This window comes from Heptranchias perlo, chromosome 28, assembly GCF_035084215.1.
Source record: "Heptranchias perlo isolate sHepPer1 chromosome 28, sHepPer1.hap1, whole genome shotgun sequence".
Taxonomy (NCBI): domain Eukaryota; kingdom Metazoa; phylum Chordata; class Chondrichthyes; order Hexanchiformes; family Hexanchidae; genus Heptranchias; species Heptranchias perlo.
The window spans coordinates 25,222,099-25,249,144 of record NC_090352.1 but is presented as its reverse complement, the minus strand read 5'-3'; the positions used below and the strand labels follow the sequence as shown (position 1 = coordinate 25,249,144).

The following is a 27,046-nucleotide window of genomic DNA, read 5'->3' as shown; positions in this document are numbered from 1 at the left end:
ATTTGTAATTGCTGACATATTACAAGCAGACTGCAACACCTCTTAGACACTAATAAATATTGTCTAAGTGCCTTTAGACACTTAAGATCCATTTGTTTTTGTTTAAATTGAACTTGGGAATGAAGGAGGAAATGTTCTGGGATATGACATTGCAAACTAGTGATCATCTCAGATTTAATTTCTACAAATTAATCTGGCACCTTTCTTGATAATCCAGATATGTATGTTGAGATGCAATTGTACTGGTTTCTTGCATATTCAACTGGGTCAACAATTTAACATAATTAGAATCTCATTGCTAACTCCATAGTGCCTATTGTATGCAGTGCTCAAATTTATTAAACTAAGGAAATGCAAATGAAGCTTTCCTCTACCTTCCATTTTAGCCAAAATCATAATGTCAGAATAGTTCGAAGTATTCATTCTGACATCATCTAGATTCAGTCTTTGTTTGTAACTAGTTTTACTATTTGTAAAGTAGCCAGCAGAAAAAAAGGTGATGCAGAAGGGAGAAAAATAAAGTTTTTGAGACTGGCTTGTGTTTAAAATGTGCAGCCATGACTGTTCATGCTTTACCACTGTCCCAGTGTCGTGCAGGACCGGTTCCTGACTGGGGCAGAGATCGCATCATATAGAAGGTAAGTGTCTTTATAGATTACGCTTGGTTTATGTAATCTCCTGGACTGGTTTTGATCACCTGAAGGGGTCGGAGAAGAATTTTACAGCGTATTTTTTTTTTCCCCTTGTTTGCCCTGTTTTTTTGCCTTTCCCAGAATATAGGCTGTGGGGGTGGGGAGGGGGGAGGTATGAAGTGTTTAGCCATGATGGTCCGGCTTGATGGACCAGCTGGTCTCTTTCTGCCCGTCAATTTCGTATGCTCAGGTCCACCAAGAAACCCAGATGGACTAAAGACATGGTGATGAAAGCTTTGGTTTTCAAAACTGCCTTTATTTTTGCTATTACAGTTCTGTTAAGTTTACATCTTGCTGAAACTATCAAACACACTAGATCTGCCAAATAGGAAATCTAACACAGAGCTTTGCATAATGTTACATCTATATGAAGGACAATATATTATATGTAAATGTAACATTTTGGCTCTTGTGTATTTTGCTTGTGATCCCTCTGTATGTGGACAATATGCTTGCAAAGATACTATGACACTGAAGTTTATTTTTATATTGTACGGTTTTGCAGTGCATAACATTTTTTATATTACATTAAGTAAATGGAAGTTTTGATCCCTAACAAGTTTTGAAGATGGGTGCCTGTTTGTACATTGCTTTATAACTACAGCATTACGTCAACTGTGGTCAGTGTGAATAAATTGTTTTGTGATTTTGACACTTGGGTTTTTTTTAGTGGCAAAATGTGAATGTAGTTACCCTGAATGTTTGTTTACTTATGTGTTTCACTCCCCTTGATATCCATGCATAATATGGAAATTGTATAGTATTAGGGAAATCTCTAACATATCATAACCTCAGATAATGAGTGGTATATTGACGGGCTTTATTTTCTTTTACAAAAACGTCCAGTTTTAAGCAACTCGCTGAAAACATTTTGCCTAGTACATAGAGTCCAGTATATATAGTAAAGGGCAATTCTGGCTTTGAGGTTCTTCTACTTAATTGTTTAACAGTATATTATTAACTGTATCCAGGCAGGTTGGAGGAGTCAAGAAGACTTGGTTTTCTGATCATTACTGAAGTCCCATCAGTCTGATCTAAATTTGATATAAAATCCTGATTTAAGCTGTGGAGTGGCAAATAGAGATATGTAAATTTTCTGATGTGACTGTACATCTTAAAAAAAAAAAAAAAAATTATACTGCTGATGTCTGCTTGTATACTTTTACCCTAGAACTTATTGTTTTGTTCCAGAGGGGTAATGGCATTCGAAGCCATTAGAAACCTAGTTTTCCTTGGTGAACTAAGTTCTGTATAAATCATTGCATCATCATAACTCAAGCAATTTGTCTTCATGTTGTATTGACCAGATTTCCACTCCTCCCCCTAATAGTGCAGAAAGGGCAGGCACTTGGGGGTCTGGGATCCTTTCCACTGTTAATTATTTGGGGTTGTTGCTACTGTGTAATTCTAGTGTCTGATATCTTTCTTTGCAAACTCTAGGTTTACATAATGGGATTGAAACTCTTCAGGTACAGTTGGTATGGAATCGTAGAAGTTACAGCACAGAAGGGGACAATTCAGCCCATAATTTTTGTGCTGCTGCTAGTTTTTGAACTGGAACTTTCTACTTCAATTTCATTTTGCTGTCTTTTTTTTATCCATATCCTTTTTTTAAAAATATGTATTTTTTTCAAATACTTACCCAATTCCCTTTTTAAATGACCTAGTCACTGCCTCAATAGCCATTTGCATATTCATGTTCTAATAACTGAGAATGAAATTCTTTTAACTTCCTCCTTCATTCATTTAGTGCTTATCTTGAGTTTATGCCCTCTTGTTACTGATTCACTATGTAGCTGCATCCCCTTTCTAAGTGTTCACTGATTTCATCAGTATTATGAGCTTTAGATGTTTATCCACAACCAAAATAAGACTGACTGGTCTATAATTTCCTGCCTTATACCCTATCTAATGTTATCCCTTCACCTTCCTTAAAGTTAATACCAACTTTATCTCCTCCCCAATCTCCTGTTCTAGGGTGCATACTATCTGAGCCCTGTGACTTTTTTACTTTCAGTCCATAAACTTTTTTTTTTAATACCACTTCTTTTTGAGTATCCCCAACAGTGGATTTTTCACATTTTCCTTAAGTACTCATCATCCTGTTTTAAAAACTGAAGTAAAATTCATCTTAAGGATCTCTGTTTCTTCACTCTCAAATACAAAGTGGTGCCTTTTGTAGTGGTTCTATCCTTTTTTTGACTATCTTTTTGCCCCTTATGTATTTGGAATACTTTTCAACTTTCTGCTTCATTTTTCTTTCCTCTTAGCTGTAGTATTTTTGCTCCTATCTCTTCTCCACTGCTACTGTGGCCCTTCTTTGTGGCATAGATGAGTTTGTGATGTTGTCATGTGCGGAATTGTAGGTCGGACTGTCGACTCACTGCAATCCTATATTCCGTCTATTCACCAGCCATTTTGAACTTTGACATTTGGCAGAAGTTGTGCAGTGCAAGGTCGTGTGCTGTGGGAAGACAACAGGCGTGGTTGAGCGTAAGACATCCTTTGTAATTAAGTTAGATTTTGGATGTAAGACCATGGCAGCAGGTATTTATAGTGAAAATTATATATAATTTGTATTTATAGTAGATATACCTCAACAATATTGCCATTCCATTTCTCATATTGAATGAACACATAAAATCACTCTTAATTGGATTTATAGAAATGACACATGTACTAGAAACTTTGCCTAACGTTTTTAGATGAATTGGCCATCTAAGAGTCTGACTTAATGTAAATATAAATGTTTAATAATAAATGCATGTTTTTCTTTAAAATAGGAATATACCTAACTTTTTGTGAACTAAAAATGTTGCTGAAGCCAAATAATGGTGCAAGATTGTTTTAATCTTTTAGCGTTGTTTGATTTCACTGAAATAAGTGTTAGGAAGAGGTGGCGTTGTGATTGTCTGGTTCTAAATAAATAAACAAAATGTGCTACTTCCCTCCCGTTCTCCATTGATGCTGTTAGAGCAGATACTGAGTGCAATTCACTTTTTGCAGGGGTGGGGGCGGGGGGCAGATTCAAGCACCTTAAAGTCACTCTAACATTCTTGGACGGAGGAGCCACCTTGCAAAGTTGTCTACTTTTTAAACACCCACCTCCTTACCATAAACAACATCAATGCAAACTTTACTATTTTTAAAAAAAAATAACAGTAGATAGCTCTTAGAACATGTAGTTCATAGATCCGGGTACCGACTTGACCCCGGAACGGAATACCGCGCGGACGGTCGGTGCGGACAGTCGCCGAGTTCCTGTCTCCGTTAAACGGGCAGGGGCAGGATGACGAGCGCGGAGAACTACTGGGCCATCGTGCGCTACCTGACGCACAAGAAGCAGCCCTACGCTCCCGGCACCACCGAGCACACCAAGCGGGCCATCCGCAAGGCGGCGGCGTGCTATGTGTTCCGGGACGGGGTGCTCTTCTACCAGCGGCGTCGCAGGGACAGCGGCCGCCTGGACGAGCTGGAGGTGGTGGTGGACGAGCGGAGGCGCTGGGAGATCTTCCGGCGGTGTCACATCAGCCAGAGCGGCCTGCACTACTCGAGGGAGATCACCAGCAGCAATGTCAGCAGCGGCTACTGGTGGAGAGGTGACTGGGCTGGAAGACGGGGGAGTAATAAATAATACTGGACGATGGGGGAGTAATAAGTAATACTGGGCGACGGGGGAGTAATAAATAATACTGGGGAGATGGGGGAGTAATAAATAATACTGGGGAGATGGGGGAGTAATAAATAATACTGGGGAGATGGGGGAGTAATAAATATTACTGGGAGACGGGAGTAATAAGTACAGTTAGATGGGAGTAATGTAGGTAGGTGCGAAGGGGAGAAAGTGTAATAAGTATAGATATACACGAGACTGGGAGAACTGACTACAGGAGTTGGGAGAAGGGAGTAGTAATAGAGTTATACAGTGATGTAATAAGTATAGATGTACATAACCTGGGGGGAAGAGAGTGTAATACACATAGATGGACAGGAGCTGGGGAGACTGACTGTAATGAATATAGATATTCAGGGCTGGGGGAGAGTGTAATAAATGTATATGTAGAGAGGTTGGGGGGGGGGTAGAAAGTAATATAGATATATAGGAGCTGGGCGAGTAATATACAGGAATAAGGGATGAGTGTAATATATATAGATACACGAGTAATACATATATACAGGAAGTAGGGGGAAAGAGAGTAGCATGATAGACTGAGGTGAGATGCCTAAATATAGATTTACAGGAGTGTAATAAATATAAACAGGAGAGTAACAAATATAGATTTGTGGGGGGGGAGAAAGAGTGTAATGAATATACAAGAATGTAATAAATATAGTTATCCAGGAGCTGGGGGAGAGTAACAAATATAGATGTACAGAGGCTAGGAGATAGTGTAATGAATAGAGAGCACACACAAGCTTTGGGGCGAGTGTAACAAATATGGATTACAGGAGTTATACACACAAAACATTTTGACCTGTCTTTTTACAGACCTGGTGTATATTTGTGGAATTTACAGTTTTTACTTTTTATTTTACAAAAGACATTGTGTTTCCAATATTTCTGTGATCTGGTAGCTGTGATGTTTAGCTGCCTTACAGTTTGTTTCCAAAGCTGTTGTTTTATTAATGCTGTCCAACCAGCTCCACCACCAGGCTAATTTTTAATTGCAATCTTCAGTGAGGTGTTGTACAATACTGGTTTATCTTACTGAATTAGAATTTTACAAAAAAGCCTTCCTTTGTGATGAGGTGTTATGTTCATTTGGGGTTGTTTTTTCTTTTTGCTTAATTTGTAAATGTGCTTGGGATTGAATTGCATTTAAAAATGTTTTTTTATTTAAATAGGAATTTTGAGCCAAATATCACAGTTTGTCAAACAGTGTGAAGTGTGCAGGTCAGGTGCTGACAAAATCCGCTATCTGCCAGAAGACTTGCCCACAGAGCCAGAGATAAGCCATGGGACTGTCAAAAGGAAAAAAGCTACAGCAGCAAGACCTAACCAGAATAACGTGGAAGACAGTATGGGAGCACAACACATTCAGAGAAATGAAAAACACTTTACAGATCAATCCTGTAACCAGGCGAGTACAATAAATAACCCAGTGGTGGGGGAGGGGGGTTTAAATGTCTTTCTAGAGGCAGCTTGCTATCAGTTCTCAGCCAGATCTCCAGATGGAGCATCTTGCAACAGTCGAACTTTCCAGTTCAAATGAAGAAGACATTGAGGTTCTCTGCCTCTTCTGCCACTTAAAGTGGTAATACATACCCTTTAAGAAAACAAGTTAGTGGCTTCAACAGCTCTGTGAAGCTGGTCAAACAAAACTATTAAAAACAACTGTAAAGAGACAGATGGGGGATAACATAGTAAATATTGCATTTAAAACAATGGGTGTAAAAAATACAATTCAAAAGCCTCCGAGGTTAAGTAAGTATTTTGAGACCATTTCTTGGCTGACTTGGTTAGTATTTGGTTGATGCTTTTAAACTGTTCAAGCTAATGTGACATCAATTTATAGTGGGGTTAAATAACACTTTTTTTTAAAGTTCAAAATCTTAAATGTATATTTGCAAAATCTTAGGCTGAACTTCAGAGGATTGTGAAGCAGACCTCCACAGGACACAGCCGAGTAGTGCTAGATCAGCTGAACGAGCAGCGAATTGTAAATAAGTTTTGTGACATTGCCTTGCTTATTGAGGGAGAGGAGTACAGGGCACACAAGTCAGTGCTGGCTGCCAACAGCAAGTACTTCCAGGACCTCTTCACCGAGAAAGGAGCCACCTCCAGTCAGGAAGCAGTAGTGGAGCTGGCAGGTAAGGAAAATGTCTATTTCTATCATAAGTTATTAAGTTTTTCCTTCGTGATTGTTTAAGAAAAATACTTGTTTCACTTCTGCGCAGCAGCGACTCCTGGTAAGGTGCAACTTGATGCACTTGTTGCATTTGAAGCTGTTTGATGAAGAAGCTGAGTAGCTATCCAAGCCTGCCATTTTCACAAGTATTTGCTGGGAGGCAGAGGGCAGTGTTTTTGTGTGCATATTTCCAAAGGTGTAAAAAGAGCCATGCAACTGATTCCTAGCAACAGAAGACTGGGTTAAAAGCAAAGACTGGAGAAACTTGGGCTCTTCAGCCTTGAAAGGAGGTCACTAAGAGGAGATGTCATAATGCAGCATGGTGAATGGTATAGAAAAGATAAATCCAAAACACCACTTCAAATTAAACTATTGACAGTAGGATAAGCAGGCGCAAGTTCAAACTAGCAAAAGACCAATTTAGGACTGAAAGCGGTAAGTTCTCCTTCACATGAATAGTGATTGACATGGGGAATGGATTTGCAGGAAGCATAATGGAGGCAAAAAGCTTGAAATCATTCAAGAAACAGCCGGATACTGTGATGGAATGTCGGGTCCTTCTGGATAGATAAGCTGAAAAGTCTTCCTCATCTCAATCTATCTTGTGAAAACACTAGAATAAAAATGACTGCTTTAGTGGTCTAAGGAGGAAGGAAATTGCTTGTTGGCTGCCCAGTTTATTTGCCAGGTTAGGCTGCTGGTTGTTATGTAACCCAGTTGTATACTTAGACTGCAGTGAACTCCCGAAATATGCGCTTTAAGGGAGGGAGGTCACCCATATCCGTGAAAGAGAACGAACTTGCATTTATATAGCGCCTTTCACAACCTCTGGATGTTCCAAAGAGTTTTACAGCGAATTAAATACTTTTGAAGTGTAGTCACTATTGTAATGTTGTAAACAGTGTCTGTTTATTTATTTAGTACAATGTGAAGCTGAATGCTAGAATAGTTGCTGGTATGGTTGAAAGCCCGAGTTACAGTTGCAGTTTCCAGTTTTTGTTTTATCCTATGTTAGTAGGATCAGTGGTTGGATTTGAAACAATGGCTTCGGCTCCAATGAGTTAGGGAGGTGAAATAAATCGGGGTTCCTTTATGCATGTCGGACAAGAATAGAATTGGATTTGTTTATGATGCCCTCCACAATAAAAGAACCTGAGGCTTGGGATGAGAATAGTTTGGATTTAATTGAATGTTCTGATTGAAAAAGCTGGAGGTTTACAGTAATGAGAGTCAGTCACAATTTTGCTAATGTTTTAGCTGTGAAATAATATAATTTAACTTTTTCGCCCATCAGTGTGTTTTTCTGTTGAATTTATGTTGCAGGCTTTACAAAACCAAGTTTTTTACCTTTGTTGGACTTCTGTTACACATCCTGCTTGACAATTGAAATGCTTCACCTGGATGACATTGTCAGTGTTGCTGAGCATCTCAAGATGGAGGAAGTTATCAGCCTGTGTAAACAAATTCAGCTGGAAATGGAATTTAAGAAAGCAAGCTGTGATCTCAGGTCAAGTAATTCAGCTAGCAAAGCCCATGCTTGTGCTTCGAAGCAAATAAACTTGTCGACCAGCAAAACTGCAAGTAAAAAGGCCTTTGGGAAAGAATCTGCTCTAATCTCTCAACTCTTTGAACCTCCAATAAAAGCACGCAGTAAATGCAGTTTAGTTGTAGGTAATCACTCACACAGAGTCGATGAAAAAGGAAGCGTTGTCGTCAAAGACCAGGAAAGATTTGGCTGGAGAGGTTCAGAGGATGGAGATGATTTGCAAGCATTTGATGGTGAAGTCTGTTGTGTGGAGATGAGTGATGATGAAGAAAATGTGAAGACTAACGTGGAGAACCAGTATGAACACAAAGCTCCAAATCCAGAAGTCGAAGTAACACTGGGGATGGACTGCATCTCAGCAAACGATTATAACTGCATTACTGGCAGCCTGAAAGGATCAGGAGTAACTCGACCTGCAAAGCTAAAGGTGAGTGACACCAAATCTTTGATTAAACAGTAGTGGATGCCGAGATTCCAGGGCCAAGCCCTAGTGAGTGCTAACATTAAAAGTGGTCGTTGCTGTTTTTTTAAAGAATGGGATATGGAAGTCCTTGAACAGTATAACTTAGCTTTCCTGCTGTATAAGGATCTGATTGTGTTATAGGCTGGGCAATGATTGCAAATTAAGCAATCAGAATAATGGCATTTGAAAAATTCATTGGAACATGGAGACATTATTTTCATAATGTGGAACCCAGTATTTAGATTGTATATGCAGCCAAAAAATATTCATTTATCAAAAGTATTAGAGTTTAGCTATTTGTCCTGTAGAAGTAGGGGTGTTCTAGGACAGATGAATACCATTATTAGATCCTCTCTAATTGTAAATGAGCAGCCTGTTGGTGGGGGCTGATGGCCTGTATCTTGTTTTATTCATTCTGTTTTGTTTCCCCAATCGGTTTAAAATTAAAAAGTAAAAATAGAGAATAATTAGGTCTTTTTTAATACCATATTTTTTTTTAAATGCAGGATGAATGGAGCCTGCTGGCTGCTTCATTTGTGCTTGATTTCACTTTGTCTTACCATAAAATCTTATAATATATTTTTGAGGAGCTGATATTTGCCTCTTCCTCTTTATTAGGTCCATCAAAAGCGGCTGAAGCGATGGAAACATTTGGCTATCAAGTCACTCACCAAGATAAAGGATGAAAACATAGCCAGTTTTACCTGTAGCGAGTGCGGTGAATCATTCCAGTCAGCGTGGAGCCTACAGAAGCACGCAGAAATGCACGGCAAAACAAAAGGATTTAAGTGTGCAGTAAGTCCACGCTGAAGCTTCTTATCTTGCTCCCTATTCTTAGCAGCACTCTATTGTGCACAGTTATAGATCACCAATCACTAGGGCAAGTGATCTGGCACAGCCCGATATTCTGTGAATTTTTACACTTGCCTTGAGAACTGCAGTTTTGTATAAAAAGCCACAGAGGCTGTGACAATGTCAGTATGGAAGCACTAACAAATTACTTGCCCTACAGCTCCACCTACTGTGTTAGATTCCTCCTTTCTCTTTGCAGTTGCATACAGTTTTGACACTTGTATAGCTGTTTCATTGGCCCCAGGCTGTCAAAATATCAGTCCGGCTACTGAATTGCAGACACTGGAAGCCTGCAGAATTATATTTTTTTTATTAAGTGACACTCTCTAATGAATAGCTGCTTTCAGACATGACAACTTTTTGGGGAAGTTGGACAGTGACTGGGAGCCTGGAGTCAATTAATTATTGGCAGGCAGCACAGCGGCCACATCTTTATTTTTCTGCAGCAATTGGCCCCGGAGCCTGCAGCTACATGTTTCCAGTGCCAGAGTGCCGCAACTCCCTGGTAGAGGACGGGGGCCTGTCTTTGATATGGCAATGACGCCAGGCCTGGAAAACCATTCGGGGTCAAGGTGGTATCTCAGGAGTGGGCAGAAATGCCCACCCTGCCTCAATTCTGCTGGTGCAGCTGCCAAGTAGAAAGGCCAGACCTTTGTGAATCTTAAAATATCCTACCGTATTGTGTTGTGAACAATAACCTTTTAAGGACTCTTATAAAAGACTACCTCCCATATATCAGCTTTTTCAGAAATTTTGCATTTGCTCTTAATGTGACCTAAAGATTGAAAATAGATTGTTCCTGAGTGCTTCTTTGCTGAACTGGTGATTTCATCTTTGAATGTACTGCTGAGTCTATTTGCTAGGCTCCTCCCCATCCCACCTGAAGTAATATATCACGTAGTTAATGTTATCCTCTGGCTAGCACTGCAGTAAACGGGAGTCAAAAATTTTGTCAAATTGATGAAAAATAGCTCTCTGTAAATTGTTAGCAGATGTCAGGATCATAGGTTGACATTTGTTGTATGCAGTCAGCTTAAGCATTTGATTTAAATTGATTGGAAAGAAGCTGTTTCACAAGCTGGGGTTTATGCCTGTTGAGAAGGGTACAAATTTTAGCAAATGTTTTATCTGATTTCCACCCCCACACCCCCCACCCCCATCTTCCCATTCCTCTTCCTGTGAGAAGCATCTAATCTTCATTTGCTGCCTCTCCTGGCAGTGCAGTTGAGATCAGGTATGTGATGGGCCCCACTATACCAATAAATTAAAAAATTTTAAAAATCTCTTGGGCTTCTGTGCTTGATGCTCTGAACTGGCTGGTTCGAGTGATGCCAGCTTACTAAATTGTGACTAAAGTTTCCAAAAAAGCCATTGAGGCTCCCCCAGTGTCTCAGTTATTAAATCCAGTGAGATGTGCAGTTCAGTGGTCCCAGTTTTCTTTTAGTTTTTGAGCTCATCAAGGTCCTATTGCTCAAGAATGCAATCTTTCCCATTTCGGTCAGCATTAAATGCTCCCAGATTAGGTGTAGTATAGCCAGATGCAGAGTAAAGTCCCCTCTACTCTGTACCACTAATATGCCAACCCCAACCTCAAAAGAGTACCCCTTACTGTACCAATGCAACATTTTTTCCATTTTCCACACCAGCCGTTCTGTGGCCTCTCTGAGATTGCCAATTAGGCCTGAATTAAGGACGGTTTTATGCTGTAGGCCCATGCTCACTAGGAAGTGAATTGAGACTACCCAAACCCATTTCACATTTGACCTCTAGAGGTAGCAGATGGGAGAGACTTTTATCCCATCAGTCTGGACTGGATTTAAACCCAGGCCTGAGAGGTGAAAGGTCAGCATCTAACCCAACTCCCCTAGAAGGTGCCAGGTATGATCCTCAGTCTGTTTCGAGTTAACTAACCTCAACCAAGGTGATGGGGCACTACCATTGGCATCAGCGTCCTTGTTTTAGGAAGGGAAGAACCAGCTGGGGTCCCTTCTGGATATGTGCATGTATGGACATCGGGTGAGGACAGGATTGTCTCCTACACTTGATTGTTGAGGGACTATTTGGCCGCAGGAAGCAATCAGTCTAGGGTCACTCATGGGCTACTTGGGTGAGGGACTTGTCAGCACCTAGTGCACCTGGAATCTTACTCAGCAAGTAGTCAGTGCCAAGTAGAAAGAAAGGGATGGGGAGAACATTGATAAGGATAGAGTAAGAGTCATTACATGATGCATCTTCACCCACCCCCCACAAACAACAAAGAGTTTCCTGGTTGTTGGCATATGGAGTAGCCCTGATGTATAAAGCAGTGGAAGTAGCCAAACTGTACCAGCTTCAGCTACCACAGTGGAGCCTCACTGAAATCAATCCTGAGCAGATCATATCCCAATGAAAGTCAGTCTTTGTTATGTCAAAATGTATTATGAATGATCCAGTGTAATATAAAATGGGGTATTGGGATAAATTATGCATGTGAAACTTCCCTAAATGGAACCCTTTGATAAGTAGTTGTTGCTATTGGAGATCATGGGCTGACAATGTAGGCAATGGACACGTTAACTGCTGCAGTTAAAAGAGCTTAACGCTGTACTTTCACTCATGCTGTTTTCAGATCTGCGGTAAGGAATTTTCTTATAAATCTTCATTGAAGACTCATTTGAAGAGACATGTCCCTGACAGACGCAGGTCCAGTTCTGATTCTGTGAAGCATAAGCAGCAGAAGCTTATATGTACCACATGTGGGAAACTGAGCCGCAGCCTCTATGAGCTTGAGATGCACGAACTGAAGCATGCTGGGGACAAACCACATAAATGCATGGTATAGTTCTGTCTTTCTCCTTAAATGACATTTTGGATATAGTTATGTCATGGCCATTGAAGCTGACTGCATAACTTTTTTTTTTCACATCGTTCACCTGACGAAGGAGGAAGCCTCCGAAAGCTTGTGAATTTAAAATAAAATTGCTGGACTTGGTGTTGTAAAATTGTTTACAATTGCATAACTAACAGTTAGGCTATTGCCTACCTCACCCGTGAAGATATTTATTATACACGTAGATCTCTAAAGGTGTTGCTCATGATTGGTCAGGTGGTAGGCTCCAGAGTTTGCTTTGCTGTGGTTCTGGCATCCAATTGGTCACTGCTAAGCATGTGATGGTTAATACCATGTGGTTAGTATGATCCAATCAAAGTCAGGAGGAACATTCCAGTAGATGCAAAAGGTTTTATTAATGAGATTGGACCAGATACAGTGACTAGTTGTGCTTACATCAGGTGGTCAGAGAACAAATATAGTGAATATTTTATGATTCCTGGAGCAGTTGAAATCGTTTTGTGACAACCCCTTGTAATTTTGGTGTTGGAACACTGGGAACATGATTTCTGTTTCTTCACATAAGTGATCTAATCGTCAATTGTTGATATACCTTTCCAAAACAAAAGCTGGGTAATGATGTGAAATGAGGCCCACTGTGACAAGGTGTATTTCCTATTCTGTCAGTTACCCATTGTTTGTTCTTTATATGTCATATACTTAACTGATTGTCATTATTTAAAGTATATATTTGACAAAAATGAACCCAAAGGCTTTGACTTTGCATTATGAGATTACTTGAAGTGGGGCATCATTCATATACTTGTACATGGAATATGTGTGAGTGTACATTCAAAAAAAATCCCTCTTACTGTCAAATGTCTTGGAATTTTAAGCACTTCTTTGAACTTGAGCAGAATGCCATAAAAAGAATTGTGGTTAAAAGAATCTATAAACTGTACGGACTTTAGCTATTTCACCCTTTTGAGAAATGGTGAGGTACAGTGCCCGTGGATCTTTCTCCCTTAGATGAGTCTTGAAAATCCGACTGCGATGTCACGCAACCCCTTATTTAAAAAGCTTTCAGAATTAGTGTGTTACTAAGCCAACAGACCAGGAGAGTCCTGGTTTGCGTTTCCCTGGTCTGTGCTGAATTTGCTGATGTCAACTGGTGCTGCAGTCAGGTTCTAAATTTAGCCTGAGCTTCCTGAGTGGAAGAGAGAAAATTGAGATGGATTCATATTTCTGATTGTTATCCTGTGTCGTCTGCTGGAAAGCCTTTGTGTATTGATATCAAGTGGGTCAGAACTGGGCTCTGTTACGTTCCCATAGTTGAATAGCCCGCTGACACTTGCCACTTAGATTCACACATGAGGAATGGCCACTTGGGTGTGAGGTACTGAAAGCTGCTAGCCTCTATGGAACCATATTCCAGCATAGTGACTGACTTCAGGGGAGGAGAAGAGAAAACTAAACTTTCTAAGTACTGGTGTTCATCAATGAAGCTCAAAAATTACAATCTCTTCCCAGGTTAAAATGTTTATCATTCAATCTAAATACCAAAGTAAAAAGTGAAGTAACATTAAAAGATGCAGTTCCTCTCTATTTGTCCTCTGTCTAGCTCAGATATTTTCACTTTATGGCACAAACCACTGCTGGGAAAGTATATACCCTTATCCCAGACCTCCACCAGCATAGCTTTGAAATCGGCCAGGATCAGATGCACAGTTACAGCTTGGGCTAATACTCCCTCTGCTCGTCTCTCCCTCCCTTTGGGGTAGTACCATGGCTCCACTTGGTGAATCCTTATGATGCACTTGACATCAATAACTCAACATGTAAAGGATTATAGGTGTAAACTTGTGGCACAGTAACTTGAGAGCCCAACACGCTGCCTCGTTCCATTTTTAAATATGCCACTGCTGGATCAGTTTCAAATTATTCTGCTCCCTGAAATTGCACTTTAAGTCATTCAAGTATTAACTGAAATAAGTTTTAACATTACTGCTGCATTGTTATGTTTTACCTAAAATGCAAATTCCTGACCAATGCATTCTATTGCAGCTTCTTTCAGATTATAACACATTTCCACTTGCTGTCTTCAGTCTCTGAATTGTTAACATTTGTTTAATATGTTTCATCTTCAGCACTGAGTTACATCAAGAATAAACTTCAGCCTATTCACTACATACCGCTGTTGTGAAGTCATTTACTACACATAGGATAACCCACAGACTGGAACATGCTACCATGTAGTAACAGATCAGACAAATTTGTGCACCATGAAAGTAAAGTTGATGTTGGCTTTTCAACCTCATCTAAACCTTAGTGTGGGTTACATCTTTGAAGCACATTCCAGCCTGTGTAATTCTTTATAACTTAAACAGTTAGTTAGTGAGTGGTTTTATTCAGGTGCCCTTTTGCTGCTTGTAGCAGTCAGCAACAGATTACAGGCTCTCTGCATTGAGTCACGAGTTAAACTATGTGATATTGGATTTTGTTTTGCTAAATATTAACAGGGAGTAGTATACCCTATTCTGTCTTATAGTCATCTCATCTAGGTGAGGAATGATAGGGCAATGGAACACCTTTCCATTTTGATCATGCATTATCAGCATTAAACACTCCTAGATCAGGTAGAACACAGCCAGATGCACAGTAAAGTTCCCTTTTTTGTGCTCCAGCAATATACTTTAACCCTAACCTCAAAACACTTCCACATCAACCATCCTCTTACTAGATTAGGGGCAATGTTCTGCTGTGGACTTTTGGTGACAGAATCCTTGATTCGCCATTTATTTCATGGAGGACCCTTATAGCCAGCAGACGGAGAGGAGACTTTCATCTCATTGTTTTGGACTGAATTCAAAATCAGATCTGAGAGATGAGTAGATGGTGTATTTTATTTGAGGAGTTATAATATATCTGCCATATGATGAGGAAGAGATTATTAGGTTTTATTAATCATCTAGAAAAATGAATCCAAAAGGTGAATCCACCTTCTAAATGTATTATGATTAGGACAATTGATTTGTCGCAATGTGGCAATTTCTACACTTGCTGAGTGCTGTGCAATTTGTACCACAGTTTTGCATAGAAAGTCCTGGAGACATGTTTGAGTGAACCTGAGTGGTATCAAATGGTCCTAATTATAGTATATGGGGATCACCTATTTGGAAAAACGGTTTGCACTTTGACCATTTGTACTATTGTACTTTGACCCCATCATATAGTGTACCACAAATGATGGATGGAATGAACTACAGTTGGTACAAATCGGTTTTGGTACTTAAACTTTCCATTTTATTCTCCAAAACTAAATTAATTGAGTTAAATACTTTAGAAACGATTAACTGAGGACTGCTGGTACTGCAGAATTGTCGCACAAGATGATAAGATGCAGACTTTTGTCCTTCTGTACAAGGAAAAGAGCAAAATGAAGGTTAGGCATTCTCAAAATGGAGATAGAGGATAACAGAAGGTGAGTCAGCCCTGCCCTATTCTTGTGCACTCTCTGAGTAACCAACTCAAAGAGCACAATGGCACAGGCAGTGTGGTAGCTTGCTTGCCCACCAACTAGAGTTGCCGACTACAAGTGGCTCAGTTCTGGATAATTGCTGGTTTTGATGAACTTCCTAACTTTTCTATTTGTGCGTTACCATTTCTGAAGGGATATAGTTCAGGAATAAACCTTCAGTAGTTGTATCCTGAAGTATTCGTGCAAAGAATACTTGTATATTTAATTTAAAAAAAAATCTGACCTTCCAATAGTATCTACATACCATTTCCAAAGTTGGGGCTTCGGAGCTAGGAGTCTACAACATTGCTATAAGTCACTCTGAACTTTAGTTTAAACTAATAAAATTATTAACTGCTGGTCACCTCATAGAGATCCTGTAACACGAGAGCTGGAGGATTAACGTGTGACCTCCTGAAATCACATAACTGCCATCTTGCTCCAGGTCAGCATATCCGCTAATCTTATAGCAAGTTACTGACCAATTGTTGTAGCAGACTTAAAATAGTCACTCAAATAATTTTCCAACTATCATTTTCAGTTTAATGGCCTTGTTGATAGCAGTGTGTCCCACTAATATTTGTACCAGAGACAATTACTGACTTATAGAAATGATCCTGATGTCGGATTGATGGGTACACTACATTGTGATGGTGATCATCATAGCAAAATGGTCAGCCCATGACTTTACTGTTGAGTCACTACAAAGTACATCCGTCATCCTCTAGCACATAGAACTAATGCCTTTGGTTTGAATCAATACGGAGATCAGTTGCAATTGATCGGGATTCCATGTACATTTGCACTGATGTGAAAATGTTTCCGATGAGGCTTTGGAATATAATGCCAGTAACTCCCAACTTAACATTGTTCATGAGTGTTGAAATATTCTATTTCTTACATCACAAGTCTAACTTTGAAACACTCCATTCAGATGATCATTTGCGATCCTTTTAAAAATGTCAATTGCAGAATAATTTGCCCCATGGCATCAAGTTTCAGTGAGTGTCCTGTTTTATTGCGATTTTATAAAGCTGACCATGCCCTTGGTTTATGTTATATCCTTTCAGACATCTGTGTTGTGTCTCACCAGCTTCTGACTTTGGCAGCAATTCTGTTGACTAAAACAACTAGCTAAAAGCTCTCTACATCTCTTGTAATCAGTTCAAAATGGGCTGAAAATTCTTAATTACTTTGGCAGATCTGTGACAAGTCTTTTGCCTACATCCACGTCTTGAAGCTTCACATGAAATATCACCAAGGTGTAAAGGACTACCGTTGTGAATTATGTGGAAAAGAATATTTCAATGCCAGTTCATTGTGGTACCACAAACTTACTCATTCAGGTATGTTTTCTAGAATACCCCTTTTTATGGAGTAGGTTCTGAGTCCAAAGATGCTGATGAGCCTCCAGTTAAGCAGTGTTGCACAGCATTAACATAGTAAGCGGTAACTGCTAGGTCAAACTGGCAATTACACCCAATCTATATATAAGCACTATTCTAAAGTTTCTTTTATAATCAAGTTATAATTATTTCATTATAGATGTCCCACAGCCAATGATGTCTCGAAGCACGTCCCAGCCAATTACTTTTGAAGTACAGTGATAGTTATTTTGTAAGCAAATGCTGCAGCCAATTTGTGCATAACAAAGTCACGCAAATAGCAAATGTGATAAATGACCAGCCAAACTGTTTTGTGTTGTTAGTTGAGAGATAAATGTTGGTCAGCACACCAGGAGAACTTCCCCTTATTCTTGGAGAAAGTGCCATGGAACCTGTTAGGTCCACCTGAACAGGCAGTTGAAGCTTCCGTTTAACGTTTCATCTGAAAGACGGCAATGCAGCACTCCCTCAGTACTTTGCTGAAGTGTCAGTCTAAAATATGTGCTCAAATCCGGGAGTGGGGCTTGAATCGACAACTTTCTGACTCACAGGCAAAAGTGCTACCAATTGAGCTAAGCTGACACTGGGTTTTCAGTCTACTTGTTTAAATTCATATCTAATTTTAAAGTCTACATTTACATTATTGTCTGCTCTCTTTGGATAGATGAGCTGCAGTATCGCTGTATTCTCTGTGGAAAGAGATTTAAAACGCCTTCAGGTTATAATCGTCATAAGAAAAAACATCACTTATCAAAAGAAGAGAAGTTCCGCTATAATCAGTTGAGTATTGTTTTCAACATTGTGGGACTGTACATCTGTCCTTGAAGCGCACGTGTCACTAACACCCTTTAATTTAAACCATTTAAAAGAAACACTTTGTTTTCTGTTTTTTAAGCCATTTAGGAAAATACAGTGAGATCACTGTGTTAATTTCTTACACAGCAGCCAGCCAACGTTCAGTTCTTAAGCCTTTTGCCTAGTTCTGTAATGGGAAGGATGAAAGTTATATGGAAATTAGTAGATGCCTCGAAAACTATGTTTCTGGCATCATATACAACCAGCACATTCACTGAATGAAAGCCTTTCCAGTTATGCAGGTGTCTGCCCTCTTGGCAGTCGTTCAGATGAATATGTCAATGCAATCATTTGAATGCTAGACATTGAGGAATTGCCAGTGGTGCAAATATCGACTAGTTCCCAGCTGCTGCTGTTGAGGTGTTGGATGGTGTTCCCATGAGAAAAGTAATGGTGGCTTCAGATGCAGCATATTCATCAGCAAAAATTAGTGTATTTTTGTGTTCATCAAATTGATGGATGCAGTGCTGGGGAGTGGAATACTTTCCACTCTTGGCACTTATTGGCAACACAAAGTACTCCCAGGTTAGGTTTGGGCCAGCACACCCTCTACCCTATCCTACTGATCAACTCCTTATTGCACTAATATGAATTTTTCCATTTCTGGGCCAGTCTCCTTTCAATATCTTAGTGAGAGATTGGCAATTATACCAAGTGACAGGCAGTTTTTTTTTGGGCTTTAGTCCTGCCTCCACTGGGAAGTGGTTTGTGACAGCTCAAACTAAGTTAATTTAGGACCTTTAAAGTTGTCAGAAAGAGACTTCCATCCCATCAGTCTGAGCTGGATTGGATCCAAGTACGAGAGGTGAAATGGCAATGTATTAGCCCACTGTGTCACCAGTCCGCCTCGAGAAACTACTTCATTTACTGCTCTAGTAAAAGATGATACCTAGATTCATCCCCTCTGTCACAACAATCCTTTTTTTAAAAAAAAAACATCTTTTTGAAAAATAAAACTAGGCATACAGCCCTTTCACAGTTGCTTATTAAATGGATAATTCTGCTAACGGTGTTGAATGTGGCATCTGCATATCTTAAGGGGTCTCTCTATTACCTGTATCACCAATTGTTGTCTCTTATTTTGAAATCAAGAAGAATATTACAGATCCATTTTATTCTCTCATTACTTAGTCCATTGGCTGCACTGTTCCTACTCACTGTGGCAGGATGTGATTTGTGCCTGATTTCTCACATTGAGTGATACCGATCTAATGGTGGTTGTTTCCTGGTGGACCTGTTACATATGTCAATTCAGCATCTTCCTTTTTTGGCTTTAAGACTTTAATATGGTAAAGCTTTAACAGTCTTCTCATTCAGGGAAGAAAATCAGATGTTGTAACAGGTAGGTGAGGTCTTCATGCTCCGTTCTCCCCTTGCCTCTCCCAACACTGGTGTTTCCCATCCAAACCTCCATCTGGAAGCAGGCGACTGCTAATTCTTTCAATCAGAGCAGCCCAGTGAAGACCCTCCTCCCCTGACTACCTCTCATCACACTTTTTTCTGCTGCGCCCTCCCTTAGGGAGATGTCCGATCACCACTTGCTGCATGGAATGGAGGGAACCCGCAGCTCCATAATAGAGCGCATTGCTATGCAATCCCACTCTACCATCTGTCAAGAGAGGCTTGTTAGGACACATGTCATGCAGACGAGAAGCTCCTCGGTTTGATTGCCAGTCTCTGCTGAATTAGCTGATGTGCTGCGGCAGCTGTTGCACCACTACTATTGACAGTGCTCCTGAGCTGAGGGGTGGGGGGAAACAATTCAACCAGATTTTTTGCTCCTGATCGCTATCCAGTGTGTTCTTCTGGAAAGTGTCCGTATGTGGACATTGGGTGAAGGTCCAGGCAGTTGAATAGCCCATTGGTTCCTCATTATTCACGGTCATATTTGAATAATTGGGTGAATTGCTGAGGGGCTGCTGGTGCCCTTGGAATCAAACCCAAGGGAGAGGCAGTGTCTTCAGTGCGGAGGGGAGAAAAATTGGAAAAAGGAATATATAAATACTATTCAATCTCCTGTGGCATTGCATGCGAGAAGTCAAGACCAAGTGTAGTCTTCAGGTGAACTGGTGTTAGAGGTTGGGGATAATTGGATCAGTTGTAATTCAGTCCACATTTTAAAATCATACATTTTTAAATAATATGTTAATTTTATATTATTGTATAGTTAAGTAGCAAAGCTTCCAGCATTTTGGGAAGCAGAGAAGTAGAGTTGTTGGAGCATCAGAGTTTCTCTGCGGTATTGGCTGAGGACCCGGAAAACACTAAACTGAGACACTACAGTATCCTCACTGATCGGTTGTAAATATAATGTGACAAGTTTACATAGGCAGTTTCCATTATAAATATGGACATAGGAATTTATAATGGAAAAAATTGACAAAAATTTGACAACAGGAAGTGCATGCAGATGTAAGAATTTTTAATATATTAAAGATGTATGGTGGAACAGGGTACAAAGTGCATTTAAAACATTGTTGAAGAGTGTTATTAATTGACACGGTGCTCAAATTAAGTGCAGTTTTTTAAAAAACTGGTCGAATTGTGGCACAGTAATTTAATGCCCGAATGCACAGTGATGAGGATGTTAATCGGAGGTAGATTCACATCACAAATTCCTGGTTTTGGTTATGCTTCTGCTGAAGAAGGGAAGCAGTTTCTTCCTCAGTGAAGGGAGAGAATTAGAGGTCACGTCACCCAGGCTAGCAGAAGTACTATTGGTAGATATGGAAAGATCCAGAGAGGTGTTCTCAAGAATGGAGGGAAAACTTTAGATTCTTGATTTTGTACAATGGCTTGTAACATTGATCATTACAACAAAAAAATTGTCCATTTTGCTTAGGTGTGATACATGTGGCAAGGTGTCCTGTGACTGCAAACAGACAAGAAGAGCACATTGTGAAGATAGGCCGCGAATCAGTCGCACGGTAGAGCATATTTGTGAACATTGTAACAAGATATTCAACCAGATCGAAGACTATCGTAAACACATGACTGAACACACAGGTACTGTTTGAATTCAGGAAATTACCAGCTGATTCTAAAAATAATTAACATTTCCATCTCTTGGTGTTCACTTGTCTTATCAGCCAGAATGAAGGGTAGATTGCTGATATTTTTTTAAGTCTCAAAGTCTCAGACAAGAAGAGCACATTGTGAAGACAGACGAGAGTCTCAAAGTCTCAACTATAAAGTAAAGAGTACAATTTTAAAAGGGAACAAAGAGATCTGGGGGTATCTGTACACAAATCATTGAAGGTCGCAGGGCAGGTTGAGAAAGTGGTTTAAAAAAGCATACGGGATCCTGGGCTTTATAAACAGACGCATAGAGTACGAAAGCAAGGAAGTTATGATGAACCTTTATAAAACGCTGGTTCGGCCACAACTGGAGTATTGTATCCCATTCTGGGCACCACACTTATGGAGGGTGCAGAAGAGATTTACTAGAATGGTTCCAGGGATGAAGGACTTCAATTACTTGGATAGACTGGAGAAGCTGGGGTTGTTCTCCTTAGAGCAGAGAAGGTTGAGAGGAGATTTGATAGAGGTTGAACATCATGAAGGGTCTAGACAGAGTAGATAGAGAGAAACTGTTCCCATTGGAGGAAGGGTCATGAACCAGATGACATAGATTTAAGAGGATTTGCAAAAGAACTAAAGGCAACGTGAGGAAAAACTTTTTTACATAGCGAGTGGTTAAGATCTGGAATGCGCTGCCTGAGTGGGTGGTGGAGGCAGATTCAATCGTGGCTTTCAAAAGGGAATTAGATAAGTACTTGAAGGGAAAAAAATTGTAGGGCTGCGGGGGAAAGGGCGGGGAAGCTGGATTGCTCTTGCAGAGAGCCAGTACGGACTCAGCGGGCCGAATGGCCTCCTTCCGCACTGTAACCATTCTATGATTCTAAATACTTTCTGAGCTGTAAAATTATGTTATGCTAAACAGTGCTGATTTTCCAAAATAAGAATTTGTAACATTATTGTTTGTAAACTCTCTTGACTTGTCAAAGTCAGGACCTCTGCTGGGAGTCTGACTTTGACGTAGCCCTACTCCGCTGCTATCACAACATTGCTGTCAGATTTTCTTGGTTTGCACACAAATCTCATTCTTAATATTTGACCCTTTGACAGAGTGTGTTGTCTTTTCTGTTTGGTGCAGGCCTAAAACCGTTCCAGTGCTTGACCTGCGGCTTGTCCTGGGCTGACCCTCGCTCTTTACGACATCACATTCGTGAGCACACCGGGGAAAAGCCTTACATCTGTTCCATCTGTCTGGAACCTCACATCGATGCGCGGAGTTTGCGGCTGCACATGAAAAAGCTCCATGGAAACGACGTTCCAAAGCGGATTGCACTTAAAAAGGAACCACTGCCACTACACAAATACTCAACACACTTGACCCATGATATGTTTGTGCCACCAAGAACAGATCAGAAGCAGGAGGGTGACGATTCCATGAATGAGATAACGCAATAGGGCAATTATACTGTGAGACAATGGAAAGCAATTCCAACCATAGCTATTTCTAATGAGCACTGTAGAAATCTTCCCGTTCCATGTAATCGAATTTCCCAACTTTATTGAATGAGCCAGTTTTGCCTGTTTCCGAATGGAAAAATCTAGGCGTTGAAATGACTGCAGGATCACTTGAAAAGCAAGTGTGGATGTGTTTTGCATAAAATTTAACAATTTTTTTTCTTAAAAGCCTTGTGAAAAAAGGAAGAACTTTTTGTGTGCAACAAATGGTTTTTGACATTTTTAAATAAAATGATACTTTGTGTAAAAAAAAATCAACTTTGAGTATTATAAAACTTAGTAAGAACTTGTAAAGATATAGCAAAGATAGTTAGAAACTTCACAGGGGTCACAATTACACCCCTTCTCCCCTACACGTACACAATACAAATCTAAGCTTTATTAAGAGGGAACAAGGTACAGTTATTAACTGATTTGCAATTTTTGAAATAATATACAACAAAGGGAAACAGTTGTGTTTTTTAAATGTTTGATTTTGTTGTCCTGGTTCACATCCGTTTTTAAACTGACACTTAATAGTCGGATTAGCTTCATTCATTAGGAAACGATGTTCCACACATGGTTACCTTTTAATGACTTTTTCACTTTGTTTCGTAATTGGCTCTCGAGCATTACATTACTACTAAATGCCTGCAAGGAAACAAAGGTTATGACTTTTCATTGAGATGGACACAGCTTGCTAGGTGATTTATAACTATAGGTTTTGTTTCTTTGCCATGAGCAATTGGAGCCAGTTCTGATTTTTGCTGAACAGATTTGGCCATTTTAATGCATTAATTGAAGTGGATGCTGGAAAGCCCAGTGGAACTTGTCCTGATAGAAACAGAAGCCATGTCTGGACGGTGTCAGCATTTGGGCTGATGGCCAAAGTTATAAAGGAATTCTGGGTTGGTACACTGCCAAGGACTCCTGCAGGCACTCTAAAGGAGGTGTATTCCTCAGCTGTTTGAGAGAGGTTAAAGAGGTTTCTTTTCAGAAGCTAAGCAGGATTTATTTTTCAATTGGGATTTTTTTGGACCTCTTTATCCTGGATGTACCATGTACAGTTTTCCATACCTGTCAAACTTTGAAACTTTGTGCATCTCAATTTTAATGAGGTTGAACAGTTGAATCATCCACATTTTTAAACACTGTTAGATCTTAGTTTAGCAACTTATATTGCAACTCATGAAAATGGCAGAATTAAGGTGCTGCTAAAAAAGATAAAGTACCTAGTATATTTGAAGTACTTTCCAGGAACTTTTAGTCATTTAATGAAAGATTATCTTCTAAAGTAATTGTAAACTCTGGAATTTAGGTTAAGGTATGAATTACTACTGAATTATGTTGACAGGTCTTCCAGAAACAGTCGTCAAGAAGCTTGGTCTGCCCTGATCAGTCTCACTAAAGTTAACTTCTGGAATCTAGCACTCTGTCCTAGTGATGGTCGAGCTGTACTCGTGTGATGGGCATTCAGTACTACTGAGGAGGTATTGTGTTCCTGTTTGGTGTTGTGTGGAAACTGTACTTCTTTATGGTCAGTCTGAAAACAGTTCACATCTGTGAAATCTGCCAGAAGGCTGTTATTAAATGAGACAATAGCAGATTGTGCACATCACACACTAAAAAATCGGAGAGGCAGAAATATGTACAGTAATGCAAAGCGTACTGAAGCAAGTGCTGATGACGTCAAACTGTGTTGAAACTCTGGCCAATGTGACGAAATGGAACACTGTCCTTTTACTTTTGTGTTAATTATCCATTTTCTTCTCTTTCCCCTGACAGTCTCTCCCTCTCCCTCGTCCTCAATGACTACATGGGTCATAAAACAACGTCTTGTGCGTAGTCACAATGGTGCATCCAGTAAAATTACTGTTTTATAGTCTCAGTGTAGTTCCTTGTTTTGTGTGATTTTATACTTTCTATTCATTTATTAGCACTGGAATATAAACTGAGTTAGCACAAGTAACTTATTTACACAAGCTTTTCTTCCGTTCTCTTCCTTTGTAATATTTGCATAGTTACTTCAGGGTAAATGATCAATTTTTGTCTATTCTGATTAATCGCAATGCATTTACATTTTTTTTGTTGCTACAGTTTCAATACCCAAAACAATTGAGTGTGAGAGAGAGAGAGAGAGAGAGAGAGAGAGACTGAAGATGACCTCCCATCACCACATCATGTACCATTCCCTAAAAAATGCTGGCAAGGAGCCTGGTCTATGCCTCCATCAGTGCTGCTGTGTAACCCTATCCTTGGAGAGGCTACAAAGCAGCCTGGAGCAAGACTCTTTTATTTAACCTCCCCTTCCCTTCTCTTTTTTTCTTTCAGGTAAGTGCCTTCCCGCGATGAAAATGAACTACCTACTTCATGTCTTGTGACTCACTAAGATCTGTCTTCTGTAATAATGGCAGAAATCCAAACAGGTTCCTGCTGATCAGACTTGCAAACCAGTAGGTTGCATTTCTTTTTCAAACAAAACCTACCTTTCTCCCAATTTATGTGAAATAAGGCCAAATAGTTATAAATTGGTGTAGCTTTGAAACGGCATCATCTTTCAATTGAACCAAAAACAAATTGATCTTGTTGGGCTATAAGTAGGCACAAGAATAATTAAGATTTCACGTGAGGCAGTTTTTATTGGTGTTGTAAGGCAGGAGAGTGTTAATCACAGAAAATATGTGCTGGTTTTGTACTGGAGTTTTTACAATGAAGTGTATTTTGAACTTTTTCTCTACCTAAATACTGTATGATAGAGGAAAATCTTTTAAATTTCAAAATAAAAATGTGATCTTGCAATAAGATTTTTGTTAATTGTACCATGTTTGCACAGATTTATCAAAGGCACTAGTTGCTCCTGTAAGCGGACCCCACATCTCTTACAATCAGATTTTTGCCCATACTGCCCAATATCCAATTATACATTAGTGTAACCTGGGGGAAGAGGCTGTAACAAGCAACACCCTTGTTTTATGAACCCATGCTCTCACGTGCACTTCTCCAATCCTCCAGCAGTTAATTTTCAGTGCCAGAAGGTTGTTTGGCTGTAATTAAGACTTACCACGCCATTAAAAGGGTACTTAGACTGGAATGGACAAGCCCTAATTTTTTCTGGAGAGTTTAGTCCGTATCCACGATAAATGCTCTGAGGAGATTGAGTCAGTGTAAAACAAATAAATTGGGCTGGAGTTTGCTGTAAAAATTACAGTGCGGCTAACAGCGCTCGAACAGCAATTTCCGGTGAGCACATGCGCAGTTAAACATGGATATCAGGAAATTGCTGACCGAGATGCGTCGTCACTCTGTAACTGCTCAGAAATGTCATCTTGCCATCTGGCTCCCCGTTCAAATTAATTGAACAGCGTGTAGTTCCTGCACTGACATCGTGGATACGGACTAAACTCTCCAGAAAAAATTAGGGCTTGTCCATTCCAGTCTAAGTACCCTTTTAATGGCGTGGTAAGTCTTAATTACAGCCAAACAACCTTCTGGCACTGAAAATTAACTTTAACAAGTCTGGAGTCTCATTCCTTCAGGTTTTCATGTTAGACATTTTTTTTAAAAATAATTTAAATAAAAAAAACTCTTACTTTTTCTTTGACTCTTTTAGATCTGTCTCTTAATCCAAACTTTCCCCCTCTAATTCGCTTTCTGTACCTGATTTGACATTGAATTCACTAGTCTAACAGTCTCTGCGCTGCTCATTAACAATTCTTCAGTGAGATTGATTAAGGAGACACTTGGTTGCTTGCCCTGTTCACACAGGTCCCAGATGCCCTGTAGAGGGTGCAGTGCTGAATGGATCTCTAATTTACAGGAACTGGCCATGCAAAAGCTCATAGAAAGTTTATGGGCAAGTGCAAGTCTAATGAACGGCTGGTACGGTTCCTTCGCCATTCACAACAACATCCGGCCCAATGGTTTATGTTGCAGAATACACATGATTAAACAAATTACAGACATTTAACATTTCTCCCAAAGCTCTTCCTCCTAACATACAAAACAGGCTATGCTATAGTAACTGAACTAAAGAAGAGTAAAGTACATGTTCAAGATCAGTTCCAGTAAAGACTGAGAGGCAGGCCAGGACCTGGGCCAGAAATTAAGCGACAACTGGTCAGATTACAGCTAGCAGTTGACCAGAAAGGAAAACAATAGTGAGCAGTCCACCCACTCCAATATAAATTGTACCTGAATCCTTCCGTAGTAAATTGTCACATTGCCTGATTTTTTGACCATTTTTGCAGGTGCGTTGCAAATGACAGTTTTTCAGTACGCCTAATAAAATTGCATTCACATTGCACATTTCAAAACCATGCACTCCTACGATATTGTTAGTAATTCAGCGAGGGAGACGTGGCTGAGAGGAGCACTATATGACATGGATATTGTGTGCTTTTTAAATTTTTCTTTGAACACTTTCATTTAGTAGTTATAAAAATATTGGAGATGGGCAAAATGGCTGTTTGACTGGGTAGGGCGGTTCGAGACGGGAGGCCATGTGGTGAAACCTCCAGGAATACCTCCAATCAGAGTTGGCAATCCTAAGCACACCAGATTGATTAG

The 27,046-nt window shown here is 39.9% G+C and overlaps 1 protein-coding gene across 2 annotated transcripts; it reads left to right on the top strand.

The window, feature by feature from the left end:
• Window positions 1–3,894: 3,894 nt before the first annotated feature.
• LOC137344944 (zinc finger and BTB domain-containing protein 11-like) lies at window positions 3,895–25,282 on the top strand. Of its 2 annotated transcripts, XM_068008236.1 has the most exons (10): window positions 3,895–4,291; window positions 5,538–5,773; window positions 6,272–6,503; window positions 7,865–8,514; window positions 9,169–9,345; window positions 12,011–12,217; window positions 16,930–17,074; window positions 17,778–17,892; window positions 20,811–20,974; window positions 22,125–25,282. In XM_068008236.1, exons 1-10 carry the CDS (start codon window positions 3,982–3,984, stop codon window positions 22,439–22,441), a joined length of 2,553 nt encoding a protein of 850 aa, XP_067864337.1. In that variant the 5' UTR covers window positions 3,895–3,981; the 3' UTR covers window positions 22,442–25,282. The 2 variants fall into 2 exon arrangements, with proteins under 2 accessions (XP_067864337.1, XP_067864338.1); XM_068008237.1 differs by lacking the exon at window positions 12,011–12,217.
• Window positions 25,283–27,046: the final 1,764 nt, after the last annotated feature.

Coding starts and splice junctions, on each gene's coding strand:
- LOC137344944 (XM_068008236.1), top strand. CDS start 3,982: ATGACGAGCGCGGAGAACTACTGGGCCATCGTGCGCTACCTGACGCAC. Junction 4,292..5,537: donor CAGCGGCTACTGGTGGAGAG/GTGACTGGGCTG, acceptor TTATTTAAATAG/GAATTTTGAGCCAAATATCA. Junction 9,346..12,010: donor CAAAAGGATTTAAGTGTGCA/GTAAGTCCACGC, acceptor TGCTGTTTTCAG/ATCTGCGGTAAGGAATTTTC.